The following is a 20,203-nucleotide window of genomic DNA, read 5'->3' as shown; positions in this document are numbered from 1 at the left end:
AAGTCCAAATCATTTATGTACACCACAAACAGCAAGGGCCCCAGCACCAAGCCCTGCGGAATCCCACTGGAAACACACTTCCAGTCACTGAAACATCCCTCTACCATCACCCTCTGCTTCCTGCCTCTCAGCCAATTAAGGATCCAACGTGTCACTTTGCCTTGGGTCCCATGGGCTCGTGCTTTCTTGGCCAGTCTGCCATGAGGGAGCTTATCAAAAGCCTTGCAAAAGTCCATGTGGACCACATCAAATGCATTACCCTCATCAACACTCCTGGTTACCTCCTCAAAAAATTAAATCAAATTTGTCAAACACGACCTTCCCTTAACAAATTCATGCTGACTATCCCTGATTAATCTGTATCTCTCCAAGTGCAGGTATATTCTGTCCTTCAGATATCTTTTTAGTAACTTCTCCACCACTGAGATTAGACTGACTGGCCTGTAATTTCCTCATCTATCCCTTCCTCCCTTTTTTAATAATGGGACAACGTTAGCAGTCCTCTGGCACCTCATCTATGGCCAGAGGATTTGAAAATTACTGCCAAGGCCCCTGATATCTCTTCCCTTGCCTCCCTCAACAGCCTGGCATACATCTCATCCGGGCCTGCTGATTTATCCATTTTTAAGGCCGCTAAACCCGCTAGTATCTCCTCTCTCTCTTTGTTAATTTCCTCTAATATTTCACAGTCCTCCAACCTGATGTCTATACCTGCGTCGTCCTTTTCCATTGTGAAGACCGACACAAAGTATTCATTGAGGACTGTACCCACATCTTCTGGGTCCACACACTCTATGGTCCCTAATTGGCCCTACTTTTTCCCTAGTTACTCTCTTGCTCTTTATATATTTTTAAAAACCCTTTTGGGTTTTTCTTTATTCTGCCCACCAATGCTTTCTCTTAGCTTTCCTAATTTCCTTGTTAAGTTCCCCCCTACACTTTTTATACTCCTCTAGGGACACTGCCGTATTGAGCACTCGGTATCTACCATAAGCTTCTCTTTTTTTCTTAATTCTAACCTTTATGTCGCTTGACGTCCAGGGTTCTCCGGGCTTGGTCCCCCCCTTTGTCTTATGGGGAACATGTTTGCCCTGTACTCTGACTATTTCCTCCTTGAATGCCTCCCACTGCTCTAACAGTTTTATCTGCAAATAGTTGCTCCCAGTCCACTTGGGCCAAATTAATCTCATTTTAGTAAAATTAGCCTTTCCCAAGTTTAGAACTTTTATTCCCGGCCCAGCCTTATCCTTTTCCATAACTAACCTAAATCTAACTGAGTTATGGTCACTACCCCCAAAAGGCTCCCCCACTGATACGCCTTCCACCTGCCCGGGCTCATTTCCGAATATTAGGTCCAGAACTGCCCCCTCCCTTATTGGGCTTTCTACGTACTGGCTAAAAAAATTCCCCTGGATGCAGCTTAAGAATTTTGCTCCCTCCCTTGCACACTAAAACTATCCCAGTTAATATTTAGGTAGTTAAAATCTCTGACTACTACTGCCTTATTATTCTTGCACTTCTCTTAAATTCGATTACATATTTGATCCTCTATCTCTCCTTGACTGTTTGGGGGCCTATAGTACACACCCAACAGCTTGTTTGCCTCTTTTGTGTCTTTTACTTCTCATTTGATGATCCTTCCAAGATATCATCCCTCCTCACTGCTATAATTGATTCCTTGATCAATATTGCGACCCCCCAACTCCTCTTCCATCCCCCTCTCTATCTTGACTGAATACCCTATAACCAGGAATGTTCAGCTACCAATCCTGCCCTCCTTTTAGCCAAATCTCGGTCATAGCTATGATATCATACTCCTAAGTGCCTATCTGTGCCCTCAGCTCATCTGTCTTATTCCTCAGGCTCCTTGCATTAAAATATATTCCATTTAGCCTTGCTAAACTCAATTTTCTTATCTAGCCTATATTTCCTCTGCTCTCCAGATTCACTAGCGTTTACCTTCTAATTCCATCTCAGCTTCTCTCCCTTCTGAACTACTTTTCAGGATCCCCCACCGCAGCCAATTTGGTCTAAATCCACCCCGACAGCATTAGCAAATTTCCCCGCGAGGATGTTGGTCCCATTCAGATGTAACCCATCCAACTTGTACAGGTCCCACCTCCCCCAGAAACAGTCCCAATGCCCCAGGAATCTAAGGCCCTCCCTCCTGCACCATCTCTCTAGCCACACATTCATCTGCTCTATGCTTCTATTCCTATACTCACTACTGCGTGGCACCGGGAGTAATCCAGAGATTACTAACTTTTAAGTCCAGCTTTTCAATTTCCTACCTAACTCCCTCAAGTCTGCTTGCAGGACCTCAATTCTCTTTCTTCCTACATCATTGGTCCCAACATGGGCCACCACCTCTGGCTGTTCACCCTCACCCTTCAGAATGCGCTGCAGCATTTCCGTGACATCCTTGACCCTGGCAATATACCATCCTGGAGTCACATCTACGGCCGCAGAAGGCCTGTCTACTCCCCTCACTAACAAATCCCCTACCACTATTGCCTTTCCACATTACTTCCTCTCTCTCTTTCTCTCTCCCACCACCACCCCCCCCCCCCCCCCCCCCCCCAAGCTGGGCCATCCACAGTGCCATGGCCTTGGCTCTGGTTGGCCTCCACAGAGGAACCGTCACTCTCACTGTTTTCCAAGACCAAAAAACAGTTTGCGAGCGAGATGCACTTGGGGGATTCCCTCACTCCCTGCCTGGTCCCCTTCTTCTGTCTGGCAGTCACCTATTCCCTCCCTACTTGCACTTCCTTAAGCTGCTGGGTGACCACGTCCTGAAACGTGCTATCCACGAACCCCTCAGTCTCGTGAATGCACCGTTATGCCCCCAGCTGCCGCTCAAGCTCCAAAACCCGGAGCTCGATTTGCTCCAGTTGGAGGCACCTCCTGCACACGTGGTCATCCAGACCACCAGGAGCATCTAGGATTTCACACATAGCGCAGGATGTGCAAATCACAGGACTGAGCTCCCCAGACATATCTTAACTAAACAGAATATGGGCCCTGGCTTTAATTTTACCCGTACTCCTACTTGAGCATAGACTAGATGCTAGATCCTCTAGATAGACTAGATTCTCTAGGTGCTGCTGACAGCCTATCCCAGGGTCCTCCTCTTGCACTCCCCTCCAGCAACATACAGTAACCTTATAATTGTGAAACAATAGAGGTGGCCAGAATTAATAATCCTATTTAAAGTACCTCCCCTGCAACTCCGTGCCCTCTACCCTGGCCTCTATTCACTATGCCCTGCCATCTACCCCCATTCCTATTCTCCAGACCCCTGCCCTCGACCCTATAGCCAGTAAACTCCTCCATCTATTCAACCCCACTGCCCTATTCTTTACCCATTACCATCCACACAACTCCCCTGTCCACCCTCCAATCCCCCTCTCCCATCCTCTGGGAACCAGTCCTTGCTTTCCTCTCTCACACACAAAATGCGAATGAGTGACTGTAAGGTACGCGGATTTTCTTCTACAGGCCGATCTCGTACTCACAGGCTACGTATGCAAGCAGTGCAAGTGCGATCAAGAGCTTTATCATCCTTCGGTTGAACAGAGCCCCCAAACACTTCTTTACCATCCTCCGCTGCCCCAACCGCCTTCTATTTACAGGTGAGCTCACTGCGCATGTGCGGCCAGCCTCCGTTGCCGCGCAGGCGGCCGAACAGGATCCCGCGGCATTGTGGGATAGCATTGGTCTTCCCAGCCATGGGAGCCATTCATCATGTTTGATTTCGGGATGGTAGAGAGGGGAATATGATTGCAACAAGACGCGCGAAGGATGTTGCTTTTTCATTATTGCAATTGTATTTCAATGACAGCACGTAGTGATACAGTCATTCCTTATCATGTTGTACATAGTAGCATTGTACTGCCTTTCCCAATGATCCATAAATGGCCTTTGAGATTCTTCAGCTGAAAGCATGCATCCCTTCTTGGCCAGGCATTCATCCAGTTCATTTGGTTAACCAACAGTATTTTATTCCAACACTTCGGAGGCAATCTGTGCCACAAGCCTCTTATAAAGAAGTTGCCTAAGTGTTCTTTATTGATATTATTACAATTGTAAAGTTTATAAGATTATTAGCTTTTAGGGTTGTATTTTTTGAATAAGATTACTGTATTTTGGGACTGGACCTTTAATTATAGGGTAGATGAAAGGGCCATGTGACCTGGGCTGACAGTAAGCCTGGGTCAGGGTGACCAACCATCCTGTATTTTACTGGATTGTCTTGTTTCTGAGTCCACTGACCTGCTGCATGATGCTGGGATGCTGTTTACATGTGCAGTACACACTCACCCCATATTTGCCCTCCTCCCAACGCCCGATCTCTCAGCTCTGACATCATTCCCCCCCCCTCTCATGACTAGCAGCATCCCCATTCTCACAGCTCTGGCAACACCCTGCTCCTCCAAAACTCTGGCATCACCATTGCCAACCCCTCCTCGCACCCCATGCTCACGCCTCTGGCACCCTCCCACCCTCCCCACCCCCTCGCTCGTACCGACCCCCACAGCAGGCTATCCCTTAATTTTCTCCATGAGAGTTGGTCACCCTGGCCTGGGTGGTTCAACTGTTAGAGATCTGAGGAAGATTCAGATTATTTTCTTGAGAGGGAGGTGGTATTTACACTTGGAGACAATGCCAGTCAGGACTGAGTATACCATGAATGGACCTAAAGTCTCCGAAAGTCCTAGAAAGGCATTATAGCTATTGAATTGTAAACAATGGTGTTGTAAACTATCCCTTTACTTCTGAGATGAAAGGGAATTGAAATCAAATAACTAATTAATATTTCTTACATACAAATGTTATGTATTCCCCATTACCATGGGAAGAGAGCAGATTAAGTCATTTTGAGGTCAGGTTGCAGACTTCCCTATAAATCCATGAATACCACAGACAGGCTGGGTTGTAGTTTGTCTGGTATGGGCTGTAGTCAACTGAAAGGTAGAGAGAAAAAAGATAGAATCTGGCAGGCCTTCACATTAAGCAGAAAAAATGCTGACTCTTATCGTTCACCATGCAGAACACAGATGGTTGCTCACGCTTAGATTGAAGACCAAGTTCTTTAGGCTGGAAGATTTACCTAGCTTGGAGCTAAAGGAAAAAATCGACAGTGCATCCCTCACAGTGAGAGATAGTTCAGGGATTAGAAATTACCCGGCTGGGAAAATAAAGAGGAAGCAACCCATTGGAAGCTGGGGGTAACTGTGAACTGTTTTGTATTAGAACTGTAATTATGTGGACAGTACAATGTGTGATATGTAACAACTATTTATTTCCATAGCTGAAAGCATAAGTTGGGTTTAAGCAATGGTGTTTTAGTCAATTGATACAGTAAAAGTGTTTAAATGTGAAATCTTGATGCATCATTCTTTCAGCTAATAACTGGGAATTTGAAACTTTTAAAAAAGTTAATGGTTTCTATGGAGATTGTAACAATATTCAATATGATTCCCATCATGGATAAAGTTTTGCTTTCCTTTTGAGCTGTTCCATGCAAATGAGGTGGTAGTACACAGTATGTGACACTCTGAGGTGCTTCACTACACTTACAAGTACAGGCTGTATTTACAAAAACATTTCATGTCAAATATAGCCCCTTGGCATGCTATGGCGTGGGAGGGCCTTAGACTGTGGCCTTTCCCCATTTAGCCTTTGTGGCTGCAGTCCAAAGCTTCAGTGAGTCCCTCAGCATGTAGTTCTGGACCCTGGAATGTACCAGGCTGCAACACTTGGTCATGGACAGCTGTTTGCACTGGAACACCAACAAGTTTCAGGCAGACCTAAGAGTGTCTTTTGCTGAATTGATAGCCCCCCAGCAGCAGTTGATGTTTACCCCTGGGAACAGCCTTTAGCACAGAATTCTGTGCTATGGAGCTGCATGGGATGATTCTCATAAAAACCACTGCATCTTTTCCCAGATCTTATTTTGCAAAGACACATTACAGAAGGAGATGGACAACGTTTTCTTCCCCACTACACAACATGAGGTGGCGCTGAGGCTCCGGGCGTGTATAAAGGACCTGACCGGGGCGGGGGGGTGGGGGGTGTCCTTTTCAACACTAGCTGAGATATGACTTGTTGCTTGTTTGAAAGTTCTGGCAATGAGGTATTCTGCCCAAATGGTTTTAACAGTTTGTTCAGGGAACCATCCTACAGTATCAACCATCTCTTTTTTCCTGCAGGGCATTGAGAATATTATGTGCAGACCACTGCCTGATGAACTTGTGACCAAAGGTGTTTTACTGTATAAACCGTTCCATGAGGGACAGGTGGTACAACATGGTCCAACTGAATGAAATATTCAATTGCAGTATGGCCAGATCCAGGTATTGGGATTTCCAGTCGGCAATGCGGGCAAGCTACATTGGCCTGGGCCATGGCCAGGCAACCATGTGGGAGTTGATTAATCCCTCGAGAGACCCCCCTCCCAGCTTGCGCCAATCATGGCCACAGCTGTGGCTGCTGGCCATTGTTACAACCCTAGCTGATGTTACTACTGGACAAGTCAGATTCCAGAGTGAAACCTGGCATGATAGATCCTAACATTTTTTTTGAAGACATGAAGAAAAGTTACTGAACAAATGCACAGGAGTCTGCTGATGATTTTTTAACAACGAATAAAACATTTATTAAAACAAGAAAAAATAACTATATTACACCAGGTTGGAGAGATCTCTATACAAACACAAGAAAATGATTCAAATATTCACCCCAGCTTTATCTTCACTGACACATACAAATTGGGAAAGATAAAACAATTTACCATATCTATCTTACACTCTAATATTTAGGGTCAGTATGTAGGACATGTGAACCAATTGGCGAACTGTGGTCAGACACACCACATTCCAACGTTAATGACAGATGCGATCACAACAGAATCTATGGATTTCTGAATAACCCACCCAGCTGCTTGTCACACGGTGATCCAGCTGGTCTCACTGAAACTCTGTCTTTCTCAGGTGGGTTCCCAATCTCCACGTTAGAAGAACTCGCCTTGGAATTCTCTCCGAACATCACTCCTGCTCGGATGGCTTCAACAAGGATCCACCTGCAGGTTTTTAATCTTGTCTTCCAAGATTCCTTTCCTCTGGATTTCTGGTACACCCAAGCTTCACCTTCCAAGCACACTTTCAGATCTTTGATTGTGCCAAGCAGCACACCACTGGTCCAAAAGGATATCTTTGCCCTTATGGCCCACAGCGGAGTTACCAAACTTTGGCTGCCCTCTTGGATCTTCTGGGCTTCCCTTGAGCCCACTTTGCTTCAAATCTACTCCCTGATGCTTTTCCTTTAACTTGGCGCCTTTTTCTCTACTCCTGTCATTTATCTTGACTCAATGGAATCTACCTCTGATCCCTGTCTTTGTGTCTGCCTGGGATTTTCTTCTTGGACCTCTCTGACCCACTCCCTGGTTTGGGACCTTCTTGTTCAGGACTTTCTCCTTATCCCCCTTCCCATGTCCTGCTCCCTGGGACATCCCTTGAATGGCGCTCCAGTTCAGGTCACCAGACCTCCAGCTGTGTGCTGTTTCACTTCTTTTCCTCTTTATCTTCTGCATATTTGCGCAGGGATGGTTACCAGCCTAAAGATAGTAAAATCAACAAACTGTGCATACGCAGCCATTCTCTGGCCGGCACAGATGCAGGAGACCTGAAAACGTAAAAAAACACAAACTGTGCATGTGCGGCCATTTTCCTGCCGGCACACGCGTAGATGGCCTGGGGCCCACTGGAACTGGAGTTCCTGGCCTCTGAACACTTGATCTCCCAATTTGATTGAAAATTAAGGTAAAAATCTGGAATAAAAAGTCTAATCATGACCATGAAACCATTGCTGATTGTCATAAAAACCCGTCTGGTTCACTAATGTTCTTCCTTTAGAGAAGAAAATCTGCAATCCTTACCTGATTTGGCCTACAGGTTACTCCAAACCCACAGCAATGTGGTTGACTCTTAAATGTCCTCTAAACAAGGGCAATTAGGGATGGACAATGAATGCTGGCCCACATCCAATGAATTAAAAAAAAATTGTTGTTCCCTTTGAGATTAGTATTCTTGTGAGTCTGTCCTAATACGTGCAAGACAAAAAGCTCCTTTTTTCAACAATAATTCTGTATTCTTAACAACCAGTCTAATATCTCAGAAATGATGTCACATCCAGGAATAGCAATTAAGAAACCCATCCTCTCAGAATTTACGTTTCCAGAACATAGGTTATGAAACCATTTCATTACATTTTTCTCTGTTTCGATAATGAGGGCTTCTTTACAACATTTTCATAAATATAACAGATTCTTAACATCATATACATTTTAACAAATAGATTATTACACACTGTACAAGCAATTTTCTCTCTTTTGTCACACTGTAATTGTACATGCTATATTTACAAAGCTATAAGGGCTTAAACAATAACAAATCAAACAAATGTGACAATTAGGATTTAGAATTCAAGTTGCATCAATTCTCAGAGTTCCAGATTTCCTGCAAACAAGACTACATTTTACTGCTGGCTGAGTCACTTCCTTTCAGGCTTCTAAAAAGATCTCTTTCTTTTATTTTGCATAATCTTTATAGTTCTTTTATGTCTTTCCTTAAGATGTTGTACTTCAGTTTGTACCATTTGTGTTGTCTTTCAAAATCTGCATAGAATGGTGTAAAGTTTGGGCTCTGTGATAACATTTGTGAGGGGTCCAGAGTTTTTGTAAATTGCTTGGTCTGGTTAATCTCACAAAGAACAACTGATTGCTGGCTATCCATCTGGCTTCTGGGTAATGGCTACTATGAATTGAAACCCAGGAAGAAATTCCCAGTTATCTCGCTTCTTACTCTCTTGGTTCAGCAATTTCCATTGCTTTTCTTTGAAGCCAAACACCAGTCTGCAGTCTTGTTATTCCACTTCCAACACTCAGGGCGGAATTTTCCATGCCCGCTGGCGGCGGGTGTGATAGGTGGCGTGCGCAGACAATATGGCGTGATCTGTCACGATTGTCCACTCAGCCAGCCGATGGTGGGCTGCGTTTCCCGCCAATGGTCATCAGGGAGCTCATTGTAATACATCAGCATATCATTAAAAGGCCGTCCCGCCAGGTTCTTGGACTCCAGCCAGATCGTCTGTCCACGTCGGCGGGAAAGCACGTCAACGTGTTTCACAACAGCACACAGGCGATGTGCACTTGGTGGCCTTCACTTTGGGGGAACTGAAGGTGAGTGAACAGTATCGTTCTGCAGATCTCACCATGGTCGCCTGTTGCTTTGCAGACTTCAAAGGCACCGGGGTGAAGTGCCACCCTGCCACGGAGGCAACTGTTGTCGGTGGGGACTACTACCCAACCTTGGAGGCGACTGTTGTCGGGGAGTGTGACCGGGGGCAATTGATGCCCGGTTGTTGGATCCCGCGCACAAGAAATCGAGGTAGGAGGCAGGGTAGGCAAGGGAAGTGGCCATGTAGCAGGGGCACCTGTATAAACTGACCATTCCTCTGCAACTGAGGCAGTTCAGGCGCAGCCACAGTGATATGATTGAGGTTGGGCTCCTCGACTGCCCACCCACACAAGCAAGGCGGAGGCACCAAAGCACCAAGCACTCCAGACCTTACCGCCTTCCCCCACCCCCGGCACAGACTGCGAGTCCACGACCACTTTACTGGACCGCAGAGCAGCTGGACTGCACACGTTGTACAATCTCCTTGCCAAAACTGGCCATGTAGCAGTCACTGCTGGAGGCACTCACGGCCCCTTGCAATCTCAGCATCCCAGTTGGGAGAAGTCTCCCCCATGACGCAGGCTGACAGGGCAGCCATGCAGCGCACTCATCTCCGGCCTCAGACTGCAGCAGAGCGACGCTATAATGAGGCTCATGCTGCAACTCACAACTTGGTGGAGCAGACCATCGGGATGCTGAAGATGAGGTTCCAATGCTGGACCGGTCAGGTGGAGCCCTGCAATACAGTCCACGGAGGGCATCACACATCATCGTCGTCTGCTGTGCCCTTTACAACCTAGTGCTCCAATGGGGAGAGGAGCTGGCTGAGGAGGAGATGGATGAGCTGCACGTCTCCTCCGATGAAGAGGACGCCAGCAGGGACGAGGGTGGAGAGGTCTTTGGAGGTGACGATGACAGGGATGAGGGCCTCACACTGGCTAGACGAGGTAGCTATCCTCGGGAGGCCTTCATAGCGGCTAGATTTGTAGAAGATGATGACGACATGCAGTGAGGAGACCCCATAGATCCTCACATAGCCTCTGAGAATGTCTGACTCCTGTCTGGCCGAGGGCAGCTCGCTGGAGCTCTGTGATCAGGGTCATATCATAAGAGACGTAGCCATGAAACTCTAGAAGCACCTGGAGCTTTGTCTGCCTTCAGCACCTGAGCCCTTCAGGAGCTGGAGCACAGCATCAGTGGTCACAGGTGCTGAAGAGATGGGGGCCAGCCCCTCCCTAAAAGGTGCTGAGAGCACATTGAGAGAATGAGAGAACTCTGTGGCGCCTGCCTACTAACTTCTGGCAGCAATGACCAGCACCGCCGAGGTGCAGCCATCAGTAATGTTTCCAGGGAGTGTGAGGCCGGACCATCACTGTGGTCTGAAGGCCGCACAAGAGCACAGGGAAGAGGCTGTGGACTGAGACACCTGCCTTTATCTTGTGCAGAAAGGTTTCATATCTGAGTGACACGAACACTGGTTACCGGAACAAGGAGCCATAGGCAGGGAGACATTCTTGGGAGTTTATTGACAATATTGAACATTATGTACAAATGATTAACACCCATGCCTTGGCAGGGGAGACACAGTGATAATGAAGGTTGTTCTCCCAGGACGAGGCTATCCCATTGCACTTTGGGTGTGTTGATGCCTGCGATGTCCCCCAAATGCGGGATACTCGACTGCAAAATTTGTGGTAGTGGGGGACTGTGTTCATGCTCTCCCTTGACTTACAATTCAAAAAATAGGCTACATCTTCTTAACGAGCTCGTTGGAATCATGGTTGCTTCAGTTGGATCTAGACACTGAGGAGAGGAGGTTGTTACTGCTCCTGCTCCTGCTGTTGTTGCTCCTGCTCCTGAGTGTTGCTGCTGCTGCTGCCTTTGCTCCTGAGTGTTGCTGCTACTCCTGCTCCTGAGTGTTGCTGCTGCTGCTGCCCCTACTCCTGAGTGTTGCTGCTGCTGCTGCCCCTACTCCTGAGTGTTGCTGCTGCTCCTGCTCCTGAGTGTTGATGCTGCTCCTGAGTGTTGCTGCTGCTCCTGAGTGCTGCTGCTGCTGTCTCCTGAGTGCTGTTGCTGCTGCTCCTGAGTGTTGCTGCTGCTCCTGAGTGTTGCTGCTGCTCCTGCTCCTGAGTGTTGATGCTGCTCCTGCTCCTGAGTGTTGCTGCTGCTCCTGCTGTGTGCTGTTGCTGCTGCTCCTGAGTGCTGCTGCTGTCTCCTGAGTGCTGCTGCTGCTGTCTCCTGAGTGCTGTTGCTGCTGCTCCTGAGTGCTGCTGCTGCTGTCTCCTGAGTGCTGTTGCTGCTGCTCCTGAGTGTTGCTGCTGCTCCTGCTGTGTGCTGTTGCTGCTGCTCCTGAGTGTTGCTGCTGTCTCCTGAGTGTTGCTGCTGTCTCCTGAGTGTTGCTGCTGCTGCTGCTCCTGAGTGCTGCTGCTGTCTCCTGAGTGCTGCTGCTGCTGTCTCCTGAGTGCTGTTGCTGCTGCTCCTGAGTGCTGCTGCTGCTGTCTCCTGAGTGCTGTTGCTGCTGCTCCTGAGTGTTGCTGCTGCTCCTGCTGTGTGCTGTTGCTGCTGCTCCTGAGTGTTGCTGCTGTCTCCTGAGTGTTGCCGCTGTCTCCTGAGTGTTGCTGCTGCTGCTGCTCCTGAGTGCTGCTGCTGTCTCCTGAGTGCTGCTGCTGCTGTCTCCTGAGTGCTGTTGCTGCTGCTCCTGAGTGTTGCTGCTGCTCCTGCTGTGTGCTGTTGCTGCTGCTCCTGAGTGCGGCTGCTGTCTCCTGCTGTGTGCTGCTGCTGCTGCTCCTGAGTGTTGCTGCTGCTGTCTCCTGAGTGTTTTTGCTGCTCCTGAGTGCTGCTGCTGCTGTCTCCTGAGTGCTGCTGCTGCTGCTCCTGAGTGCTGCTGCTCCTGCTCCTGAGTGTTGCTGCTGCTCCTGCTCCTGAGTGTTGCTGCTGCTCCTGCTGTGTGCTGTTGCTGCTGCTCCTGAGTGCTGCTGCTGTCTCCTGAGTGCTGTTGCTGCTGCTCCTGAGTGTTGCTGCTGCTCCTGCTGTGTGCTGTTGCTGCTGCTCCTGAGTGTTGCTGCTGTCTCCTGAGTGTTGCTGCTGCTCCTGCTGTGTGCTGTTGCTGCTACTCCTGAGTGCTGCTGCTGTCTCCTGAGTGCTGCTGCTGCTGTCTCCTGAGTGCTGTTGCTGCTGCTCCTGAATGTTGCTGCTGCTCCTGCTGTGTGCTGTTGCTGCTGCTCCTGAGTGCTGCTGCTGTCTCCTGCTGTGTGCTGCTGCTGCTCCTGAGTGTTGCTGCTGCTGTCTCCTGAGTGTTGCTGCTGCTCCTGCTGTGTGCTGTTGCTGCTGCTCCTGAGTGCTGCTGCTGCTGTCTCCTGAGTGCTGCTGCTGCTGTCTCCTGAGTGCTGCTGCTGTCTCCTGAGTGCTGCTGCTGCTGTCTCCTGAGTGCTGTTGCTGCTGCTCCTGAGCGTTGCTGCTGCTCCTGCTGTGTGCTGTTGCTACTGTCTCCTGAGCGTTGCTGCTGCTCCTGCTGTGTGCTGTTGCTGCTGCTCCTGAGTGCTGCTGCTGTCTCCTGCTGTGTGCTGCTGCTGCTGCTCCTGAGTGTTGCTGCTGCTGTCTCCTGAGTGCTGCTGCTGCTGTCTCCTGCTGTGTGCTGCTGCTGCTGTCTCCTGAGTGCTGCTGCTGCTGCTCCTGAGTGTTGCTGCTGCTGTCTCCTGAGTGCTGCTGCTGCTGTCTCCTGTGGGGCTGAAGGAGAGAGAAGGAGAGGAAGAACAACTGCTGCTACAGGACAGGAAGGCCAGGAGGCCAAGACTGTGACTTATAACATCCTAGGTGGGTGTCTGGAGTTTCTATTTTGTTAAGGTGGGGGCTATTAAAGACTGTGTTTTGTAGGGGGAGGGCAGAAGACTACCCAAGGACTTGGGGAAGAAAAAGGGGGGTGTGTGTGTGTTAAGAACATCTTGCTGACACCCCTCCCCCTGCCCAGCCCTTTTCCCAGTGGCCAGTGTTGGCTGAAGACTACGTCGCCCCCCCCCTACCAGAAGATCATTAAGCCCCCACCCACCGTCCATCTTTCCACCCAGAGGCACCCACCTAGACTTTCCCCTTTCCCTCCTGTGCCTCCCTGTCCTCTGCCCCTCTCCCTCCTCTCCTGGATATATATATATATATAAAAGGGGGAGGTTATTTCCACCTTTCGCCCCCTCTTCCCTGCCTAGGGAGAACTTTATTAAAAAAAAAAATAATATATATATATATTAAAAACAACAATTAAAATCATGGCCAATCCTTCTTGGGGTGGGTGTGGCTCACGCCCAAAGGCCAGCTTAACATCGCCTGTGGCCGGGCCCTCAAAGGCAAATGTGGAGGTGGTATTGTCACCGGTGGCAGGGCCTCCTAAAAAGACCTATGCGGTGGTGGTTGCTTCTGCAACTCCAGCTGCTCCCGCGGCCCTGTCACCTTTCCGACTCCTCACGAGGGCCCTAGGGGTAAAAAGCTACGCTCACCCCGACATGACTATCGAGGCCTGCGTAAAGGCTATGGCTGGGGTCGTCGGCCCCTTGGCCATAGTCGCAGCCTCGAAAATGTATGGCAAGGCCATCTTTTTCCTGAGGTCTGAGCGGGCGGTGCACCTCGCCCTGCAAAAGGGGCTCACTGTGGGCGGGACCTTTCTGGCGGTGGACCCCCTTGAGGCCACCACCCAGAGGATCATTATTTTGAACGTCCCGCCCTTTGTTTCCAGTGAGCTCCTCCTCCCCCACCTCTGTAAACTGGGGGAGGTCAGGTCAGGGATAGCACCGATCCCGCTCGGCCTCAAGGATGCGGCCCTCTGCCACGTGTACTCCTTCCGGCGCCAGGTATTCATCCGCTTGGCCTGGGAGGAGTGCCTGGAGGGGGCCTTTTTGATAAATCATGAGGGGACCGCCTACCGGGTGTTCTGGACTGCGGAGGGTGTGCGGTGCCATGCTTGTAAGGAGATGGGGCATGTAAGGAAGAACTGCCCCACCTCCAAGGCCACCAGTTCCACCCAAGCGACCGCGGCTAGCACCGCCCCTCCTCCCCCCCGCCACTACTCCATCTCCCTCCCCGCAAGGGGAGGCGTCGCCGGCAGCCGGTGAGGCGGGGGGAGAGCCCCCGCGCCGTAAGAAGACGCAGAGGAAGACCCGCAACCCGTGGGCGGCCCCTGAGACTCCCCAAAACCCCCGAACTCCCCAAACCACCCAAGATCCCCAAACCCCTGCAGGCACCGGCTTGGGGGAAATATTAACATCTGACCCTGGCGTCGTCTCCCCGTGTGCTCCCGGGCCCGTGGGCGCTGAGGTGCCATGTGCTGGGCCCGGCGTCGTCCCTGCGTGGGTTCCCGGGGCCGGTGAGGGCGAGACTCGTGACCCCGAGCCGGTGGTTAAACCCAAACCCCAGAGGGTGGGACGTCTGGGAAGGCTGGACAAGGTGGAGGAGGCCTCACAGATGGAGGCCTCCCTAGCCCCCAGCCTACCCCGGAAGAGACGTCACCCCTTGGAGGAGGAAGAGGAGGGGAGGGCGACGCCCAAGCTGAAGAGATTGGGTGTGTCCCCTCCCCCGATGTAGAGGTGGTGGCATCGCCGCCTAATAAAACCTCGACCTGCCCTCTGGGGGAAACCCAAGTACCTACCCCCACACCCATTGTTCCCCCCATGAACCTGCTGCAGTCCCCTGAGCAGGGCCCCTCGGGGGTCGCTGAAGGCACCTCCCTTGAGGTGGTGCCCATCTTAGACACACTAAATACCCCTGAGGTATCCTCTGGCCCGTCGGGGGACTGCAGCACCCCCAAATTAAAAAAATTAACTGGGTCATTGGGTGGTGGTGGCGAGGAAGGCCTTCCCGCTCCCTCCCAAAACTTAGCACCGGGCATCCTAGTTTTAGGGCAGGAGCTTGTCCTGAGCTCCCCGGATGACCCAGTGCCGGGAGGAGAGCAGGCATCCGAGATGCCGCCACCCTCTGACCCGAAACTATTAGTGGAGACCAGAGAGGACCACTCTGGCCTTGATCCTGGGGGTGTAATCGAGGTGGAGGTGGAACTGACTGGCAGCTCCGGATCAGCCCCTGTACTCAATGCGGGGGAGGGGTTGGAAGCTGGAGGCGACGACCTGGAGGAGGACGGAGTTTCGGTGGTGAGCACCGGGGACGACGTTGAGTCATTATCGGGTGAGGTGATGGATCCCCTGGTGCCCTCCGCTGACTCTCCCCTCATCCCCCCACGGGAACTCCAGGACTTTCTAGCGAGTAATCGCGGTCGCCGAGACAGGGTCCAGTTGGCCTTGGACCGGTGGCATTCTTTTCCGCTAGTGTTCTGGTCCATTTGCGAGGCTCTCAAGGCCTCCAAGTTGGACAGGAACGCTCGGCGGAGGGTCCAAATGTTTCTCGCTGGGTTCCTGAAGGAGAGGAAGGATTAAAAGTCCTCTCCTTCTTTTACTTAAGGTGACGGTTGCATGTACTTTTGACAATGAAGACGACTATAGCCAGCCTCAACATCCACGGCAGCAGGGACGCACCGCGTAGGTTCCAGAACTTCTCAGTCCTCCGGGACGGGAAGTATGCAGTGTGCTTCCTGCAGGAAACCCATACTGTTCCGCCACACAAAGCTAATTGGCTCCTGGAGTGGCGAGGGACGGTCTACATGAGTCACCTAACCTCCAATTCTGGCGGGATGGCTATCTTGTTGGCCCCACATTTTCAGCCGGAGATCTTAGGGGTCAAGGAGCCGGTGCCAGGCCGGTTGCTGCACCTTACTGTGCGCCTAGGGGGGCGCGGTGCTTCACTTTGTGAATGTGTACCCTCCCCTGGGCGCGCAGCAGCAAGCGAGCTTCTTTGAGGAAGTGTCCACTCATCTTGGCTCCATCGACGCGGGCGAGTGCATCGTCCTCAGGGGGGGATTTCAACTATACCCTCAAGGCCCGGGACCATCGCGGTACCCAGCACCGCACGCTAGGTGTGAGTAAGTTACGGGACCTGGTCAGGTCCTTCAACTTGGTGGACGTCTGGCGAAATCTTCATCCTGATTCCAGCGTTTTCACCTTTGTGTCACCTGGAGTCGGAGCGTCCAGACTCGACCGTCTTTACGTTTCTAAGGCGTACGTGTCCTGTGTTCTGTCAGCTTCTGCGCGGCAGGTTTTGTGCACGGCTCACTGTCTGGTGTGGGCGGAGCTCGCTCCATTCTGCGCTCGGACGGGGTCCGCGTACTGGCACTTTAACAACCTGTTGCTGGAGGACGAGCGGTTCCTGGACTCGTTCCGTTGTTTCTGGGCCGGCTGGAGAAGGAAGCGGGGAGGCTTCCCCTCCTTGAGGCTGTGGTGAGACATGGGCAAGGCTCACGTCCGCGTCCCCTGTCAGGAGTATGCGAGGGGGTCGACAAAGAGGCGGAAATCCAGGGTCGAGGAGTTGGAGAAGGAGTTGCTCGACCTAGAGGCACGTCTCTGTCAGATCGATGTGGGCCCGGCCCTGAGGTTGGTATACGATGAGAAGAAAAGCGCGCTGCGGGACCTGCAACTCGTCGGGTCCCGCAGTGCATACGCAAGGTCGCGGATCCGGTTCCTCTGGGACCTGGACCGTGGCACCCCCTTCTTCTACTCACTGGAAAAAAGGCACGGGATCCGTCAGCAGCTCCTTACGCTGCTGGCCGACGACGGATCCCTTGTCTCGGATCCGGAGGGCATCAGGGCCATCTCCCAAGACTATTACACTGCCCTGTTCTCTCCGGATCTGTCCAGCGAGGATTCTTGCAGAGTTTTGTGGGAGGACCTGCCACAGGTCGGCCCGGAGGGCGCCGGAAAGCTTGACTCCCCTATAAGTCTGGGGGAGCTGACCGGCGCCCTCGATGGTCTCTCTAGGGGCAAATCCCCGGGACTAGACGGGCTGACCGTGGAGTTCTTCAGGGCGTTCTGGGACATCCTGGGGAGCGACTTCACGGGGGTGCTGGGGGAGAGTATCGCTACCAGGGAGATGCCCCTTTCGTGGTGCAGGGCCGTGATTGTCCTGCTGCTGAAGAAGGGGGATCTCCGCCTTCTTAAAAACTGGCATCCGGTCTCCCTCCTCAGCACGGATTATAAAATCTTCTCCAGAGCCATATCTTCTCGGCTCGGCACCATGCTGGACCACATGATCCACCCTGACCAGTCTTACACTGTCCCGGGCCACACAATTTATGATAATATCCATCTGGTCCGAGTCATTATCCATTATTCCCAGAGGGCTGGTCTGTCGAGCGCCTTCCTGTCCCTTGATCAGGAGAAGGCATTCGACAGGGTGGATCACGAATATTTACTCGGAACTCTGCGAGCATTCGGGCTCGGGACGCATTTTGTCGCCAGGATCCGACTTCTGTACACTGCTGCAGAGTGTCTAGTTAAGGTTAACAGGTCCCTGACAGCGCCCCTTCACTTTGGGAGAGGGGTACGTCAGGGCTGCCCCCTGTCTGGCCAGTTGTATTCTATTTGCGTGGAGCCTTTCCTGCGCCTCTTGTGGAGGAGGTTGTTGGGATTGGTTCTGCGCAGGCCGGGCATTGGGGTGGTCCTCTCGGCTTACGCCGATGACATGCTCCTTATGTTTAGCGACCCGGCTGACCTGTGGAGGATGCGCGAGTGCCAGGAGGTCTACTCTGCGGCTTCTTCTGCCAGGATCAACTGGGAGAAATGTTCTAGACTCCTGGTCGGCCTGTGGCAGATGGATCCCCTACCCGAGGAACTCAGGCCTTTCACCTGGAGTAGGACCAGCCTCCTGTACCTGGGGGTCCATCTCTGCCCTGCTGAGGAATCCTGGCCGGCGAACTGGCAGGAACTGGAGACGAAAGTCACCGCTCGCCTGCGGCGCTGGACAGGACTGCTCCGAGTGCTGTCTTACCGGGGTCCAGTTCAGGTCGTAAACCAGCTGATCGCCGCCATGTTGTGGTATCGGCTGGTCACTTTGACCCCTCTCCCGGACTTTGTCGCAAAAATCCAGAGAATGCTCATCGACTTCTTCTGGGACAAAAGGCTGCACTGGGTTGCTGCTGAGGTTCTGAGTCTCCTGCTTAGGGAGGGCGGTCAGGCGCCAGTGTGCCTATGCACACAGGTGGTGACTTTCCGTCTTCAGGCCCTGCAGCGATACCTTTACGTTGAGCCTCCTCCGAGATGGTGTGCCCTGGCGACGTATTTCTTCCACCAGGTGCACGGCCTGAATTATGACGTGCAGCTCCTGTTTATAGAGCAGAGGGGCCTCGGTGGCTCCTTGCAGGCATTGCCCGTCTTTTACCAGGACCTGATCAAAGTCTGGAACGTGGTCGCCACACGACGCAGCTCTCCCCCGTCAGGAGTAGCGGCTATCTTCAGAGAGCCACTGCTCAGGAATCCGCCCCTCCGTCCTTTTCAGTGGCTGGCGGAGAGGAGGGCTGTGGCTGCTGGGCTGACCAGGATTGGGGACGTGCTGGGTGGCAGAGGACTGGGCTGGATGCTCCCGCAGGAGTTGACGCGTGGCGCGTCACGCGTCTGTGAGTGTCCAGCTCGCAGCCGATGCCATCCAAGACCTAAGGATGGTCGTGCTCGGACCCGATGTAATTTTAGGTCTCGAAGTGGCCCAGGTGCGCGGTGGTCTTCCTGCTGAATGTTCCCCTGTTCGGACGGAATTCCACATTGGCCCCAAGCCCCAAACCCTCCCTCGGGTGCCGGTGCCCCGCAATATGAGCCACCTCGGGGACATGCCCTCCGTGCCATTTGGCACAGTGCGGAAGAGCTTTCTATACGGACTGCTGCTGCACACCTTCCATTTTCTCGCCCTCGTCCGCCGCCCGGACACGCCCTGGCATGCCTTGTTGCCGTCCGGCGGCAGAGGTCCCGGATAGGAGGCCCTCTACGGAGGTGTCCTCCCTCTTTCTGTCGGGGACCTGGGTTGGAGGGTGTTGCATGCAGCAGTCCCTTACAATCGGAGAATGTGTAGGTTCACGGACTCCCAGGACACCTGCCATTTTTGTGGTCTTGTGGAGTCCGTGGACCACGCTTATATAGGGTGTGATAGGCTGCACTCCCTTTTCAGTTATTTAAAAAACCTTCTGTTACTGTTTTGTTTGCACTTCAGTCCCACGCTCCTGATCTACAGACACCGGTGCGGAGGGGTTCGGGATGGAGGAAGACCTCCTCGTGAACCTGCTCCTGGGCCTGGTCAAGTTGGCCATTAACAGGTCCAGGCAGCAGGTGATTGAGGGGGTCCGATTGTTTATCCCTCTTCCGCGGCTACGTTCACAGCCGGGTGTCCCGGGAGAGAGAGCACGCGGTGTCTGCCAGCACTCTCGAGGCCTTCTGTGCTCGGTGGGCAACGCGGGGACTGGGGTGTTTTACTGACCCCTTTAATCACATTTTGGTTTAATGTTTTTAAGTTTCCTTTAAACTTTGTCCTTAGTTTTACAGCTGACCTGACTTAGGGGCTGTGCTTGATTTATCCCATGTTTTTGTTAATTTAGTTAATTGTTTTAACTCTACAAGAGTTACACATTTTATGTTCAATTCTGGTTGTCAAAAAACAAGGAAGACCTTCAAATGGTGGAGGCAGTGTAAGGGAGGCATGACCTTACAGAAGTATATAAGATAATTAATTATGTGAAATGTGGAATTCAGCTTTAAATTAAATTGTGGAGTAGGGCAAGGAGGCATAGTTTAAAACAAATAAAAGGTAACTTTAGTACTGCTACTAGAATGTTCTTCTTCATAAAAAGAGTCATTAACAGTGGAAATGGATTTCCAAGCAGAATGTTGGAGGTGAAACCCTTGAAACAATTTATGAGAAAAATGGATGAGTGGAATGTGGGGGTGCACTGGATGGATTTATGAAGTTGGGCCAATCTTCCTCATTTTTCATTTCATCTAATTGCAATTTCTTGCTTTCTCACAATATAATTTTACTTTTTGTCAAATAACTCATTCTTTTTAAAAAAAAGGCTTTTGTTTCTACATGGTTTTTGTCAGCCAATTACAAATTCTAAG

The 20,203-nt window shown here is 51.4% G+C and overlaps 1 protein-coding gene and 1 non-coding gene across 2 annotated transcripts in view; one reads left to right on the top strand and one right to left on the bottom strand.

Moving 5' to 3' along the window:
* uxs1 (UDP-glucuronate decarboxylase 1) overlaps positions 1–3,652 on the bottom strand; it is a 106,658-nt gene extending 103,006 nt beyond the window's left edge. The window contains exon 1 of the mRNA XM_078545576.1: positions 3,516–3,652. Within this exon, the coding sequence (XP_078401702.1) occupies positions 3,516–3,600 (85 nt within the window). The 5' untranslated portion in view covers positions 3,601–3,652. The remainder of the gene's footprint in view (positions 1–3,515) is intronic.
* Positions 3,653–10,800: 7,148 nt separating this feature from the next.
* LOC144683117 (U1 spliceosomal RNA) lies at positions 10,801–10,962 on the top strand. The gene has a single exon (XR_013577169.1). It is a non-coding gene; the product is annotated as a U1 spliceosomal RNA (small nuclear RNA).
* The last annotated feature ends 9,241 nt before the right edge of the window (positions 10,963–20,203 follow it).

The sequence above is a fragment of the Cetorhinus maximus genome, chromosome 7, assembly GCF_964194155.1.
Source record: "Cetorhinus maximus chromosome 7, sCetMax3.hap1.1, whole genome shotgun sequence".
Lineage (NCBI taxonomy): Eukaryota > Metazoa > Chordata > Chondrichthyes > Lamniformes > Cetorhinidae > Cetorhinus > Cetorhinus maximus.
The sequence above is the reverse complement of the archived record's forward strand: the minus strand, read 5'-3'. Positions and strand labels throughout refer to the sequence as shown.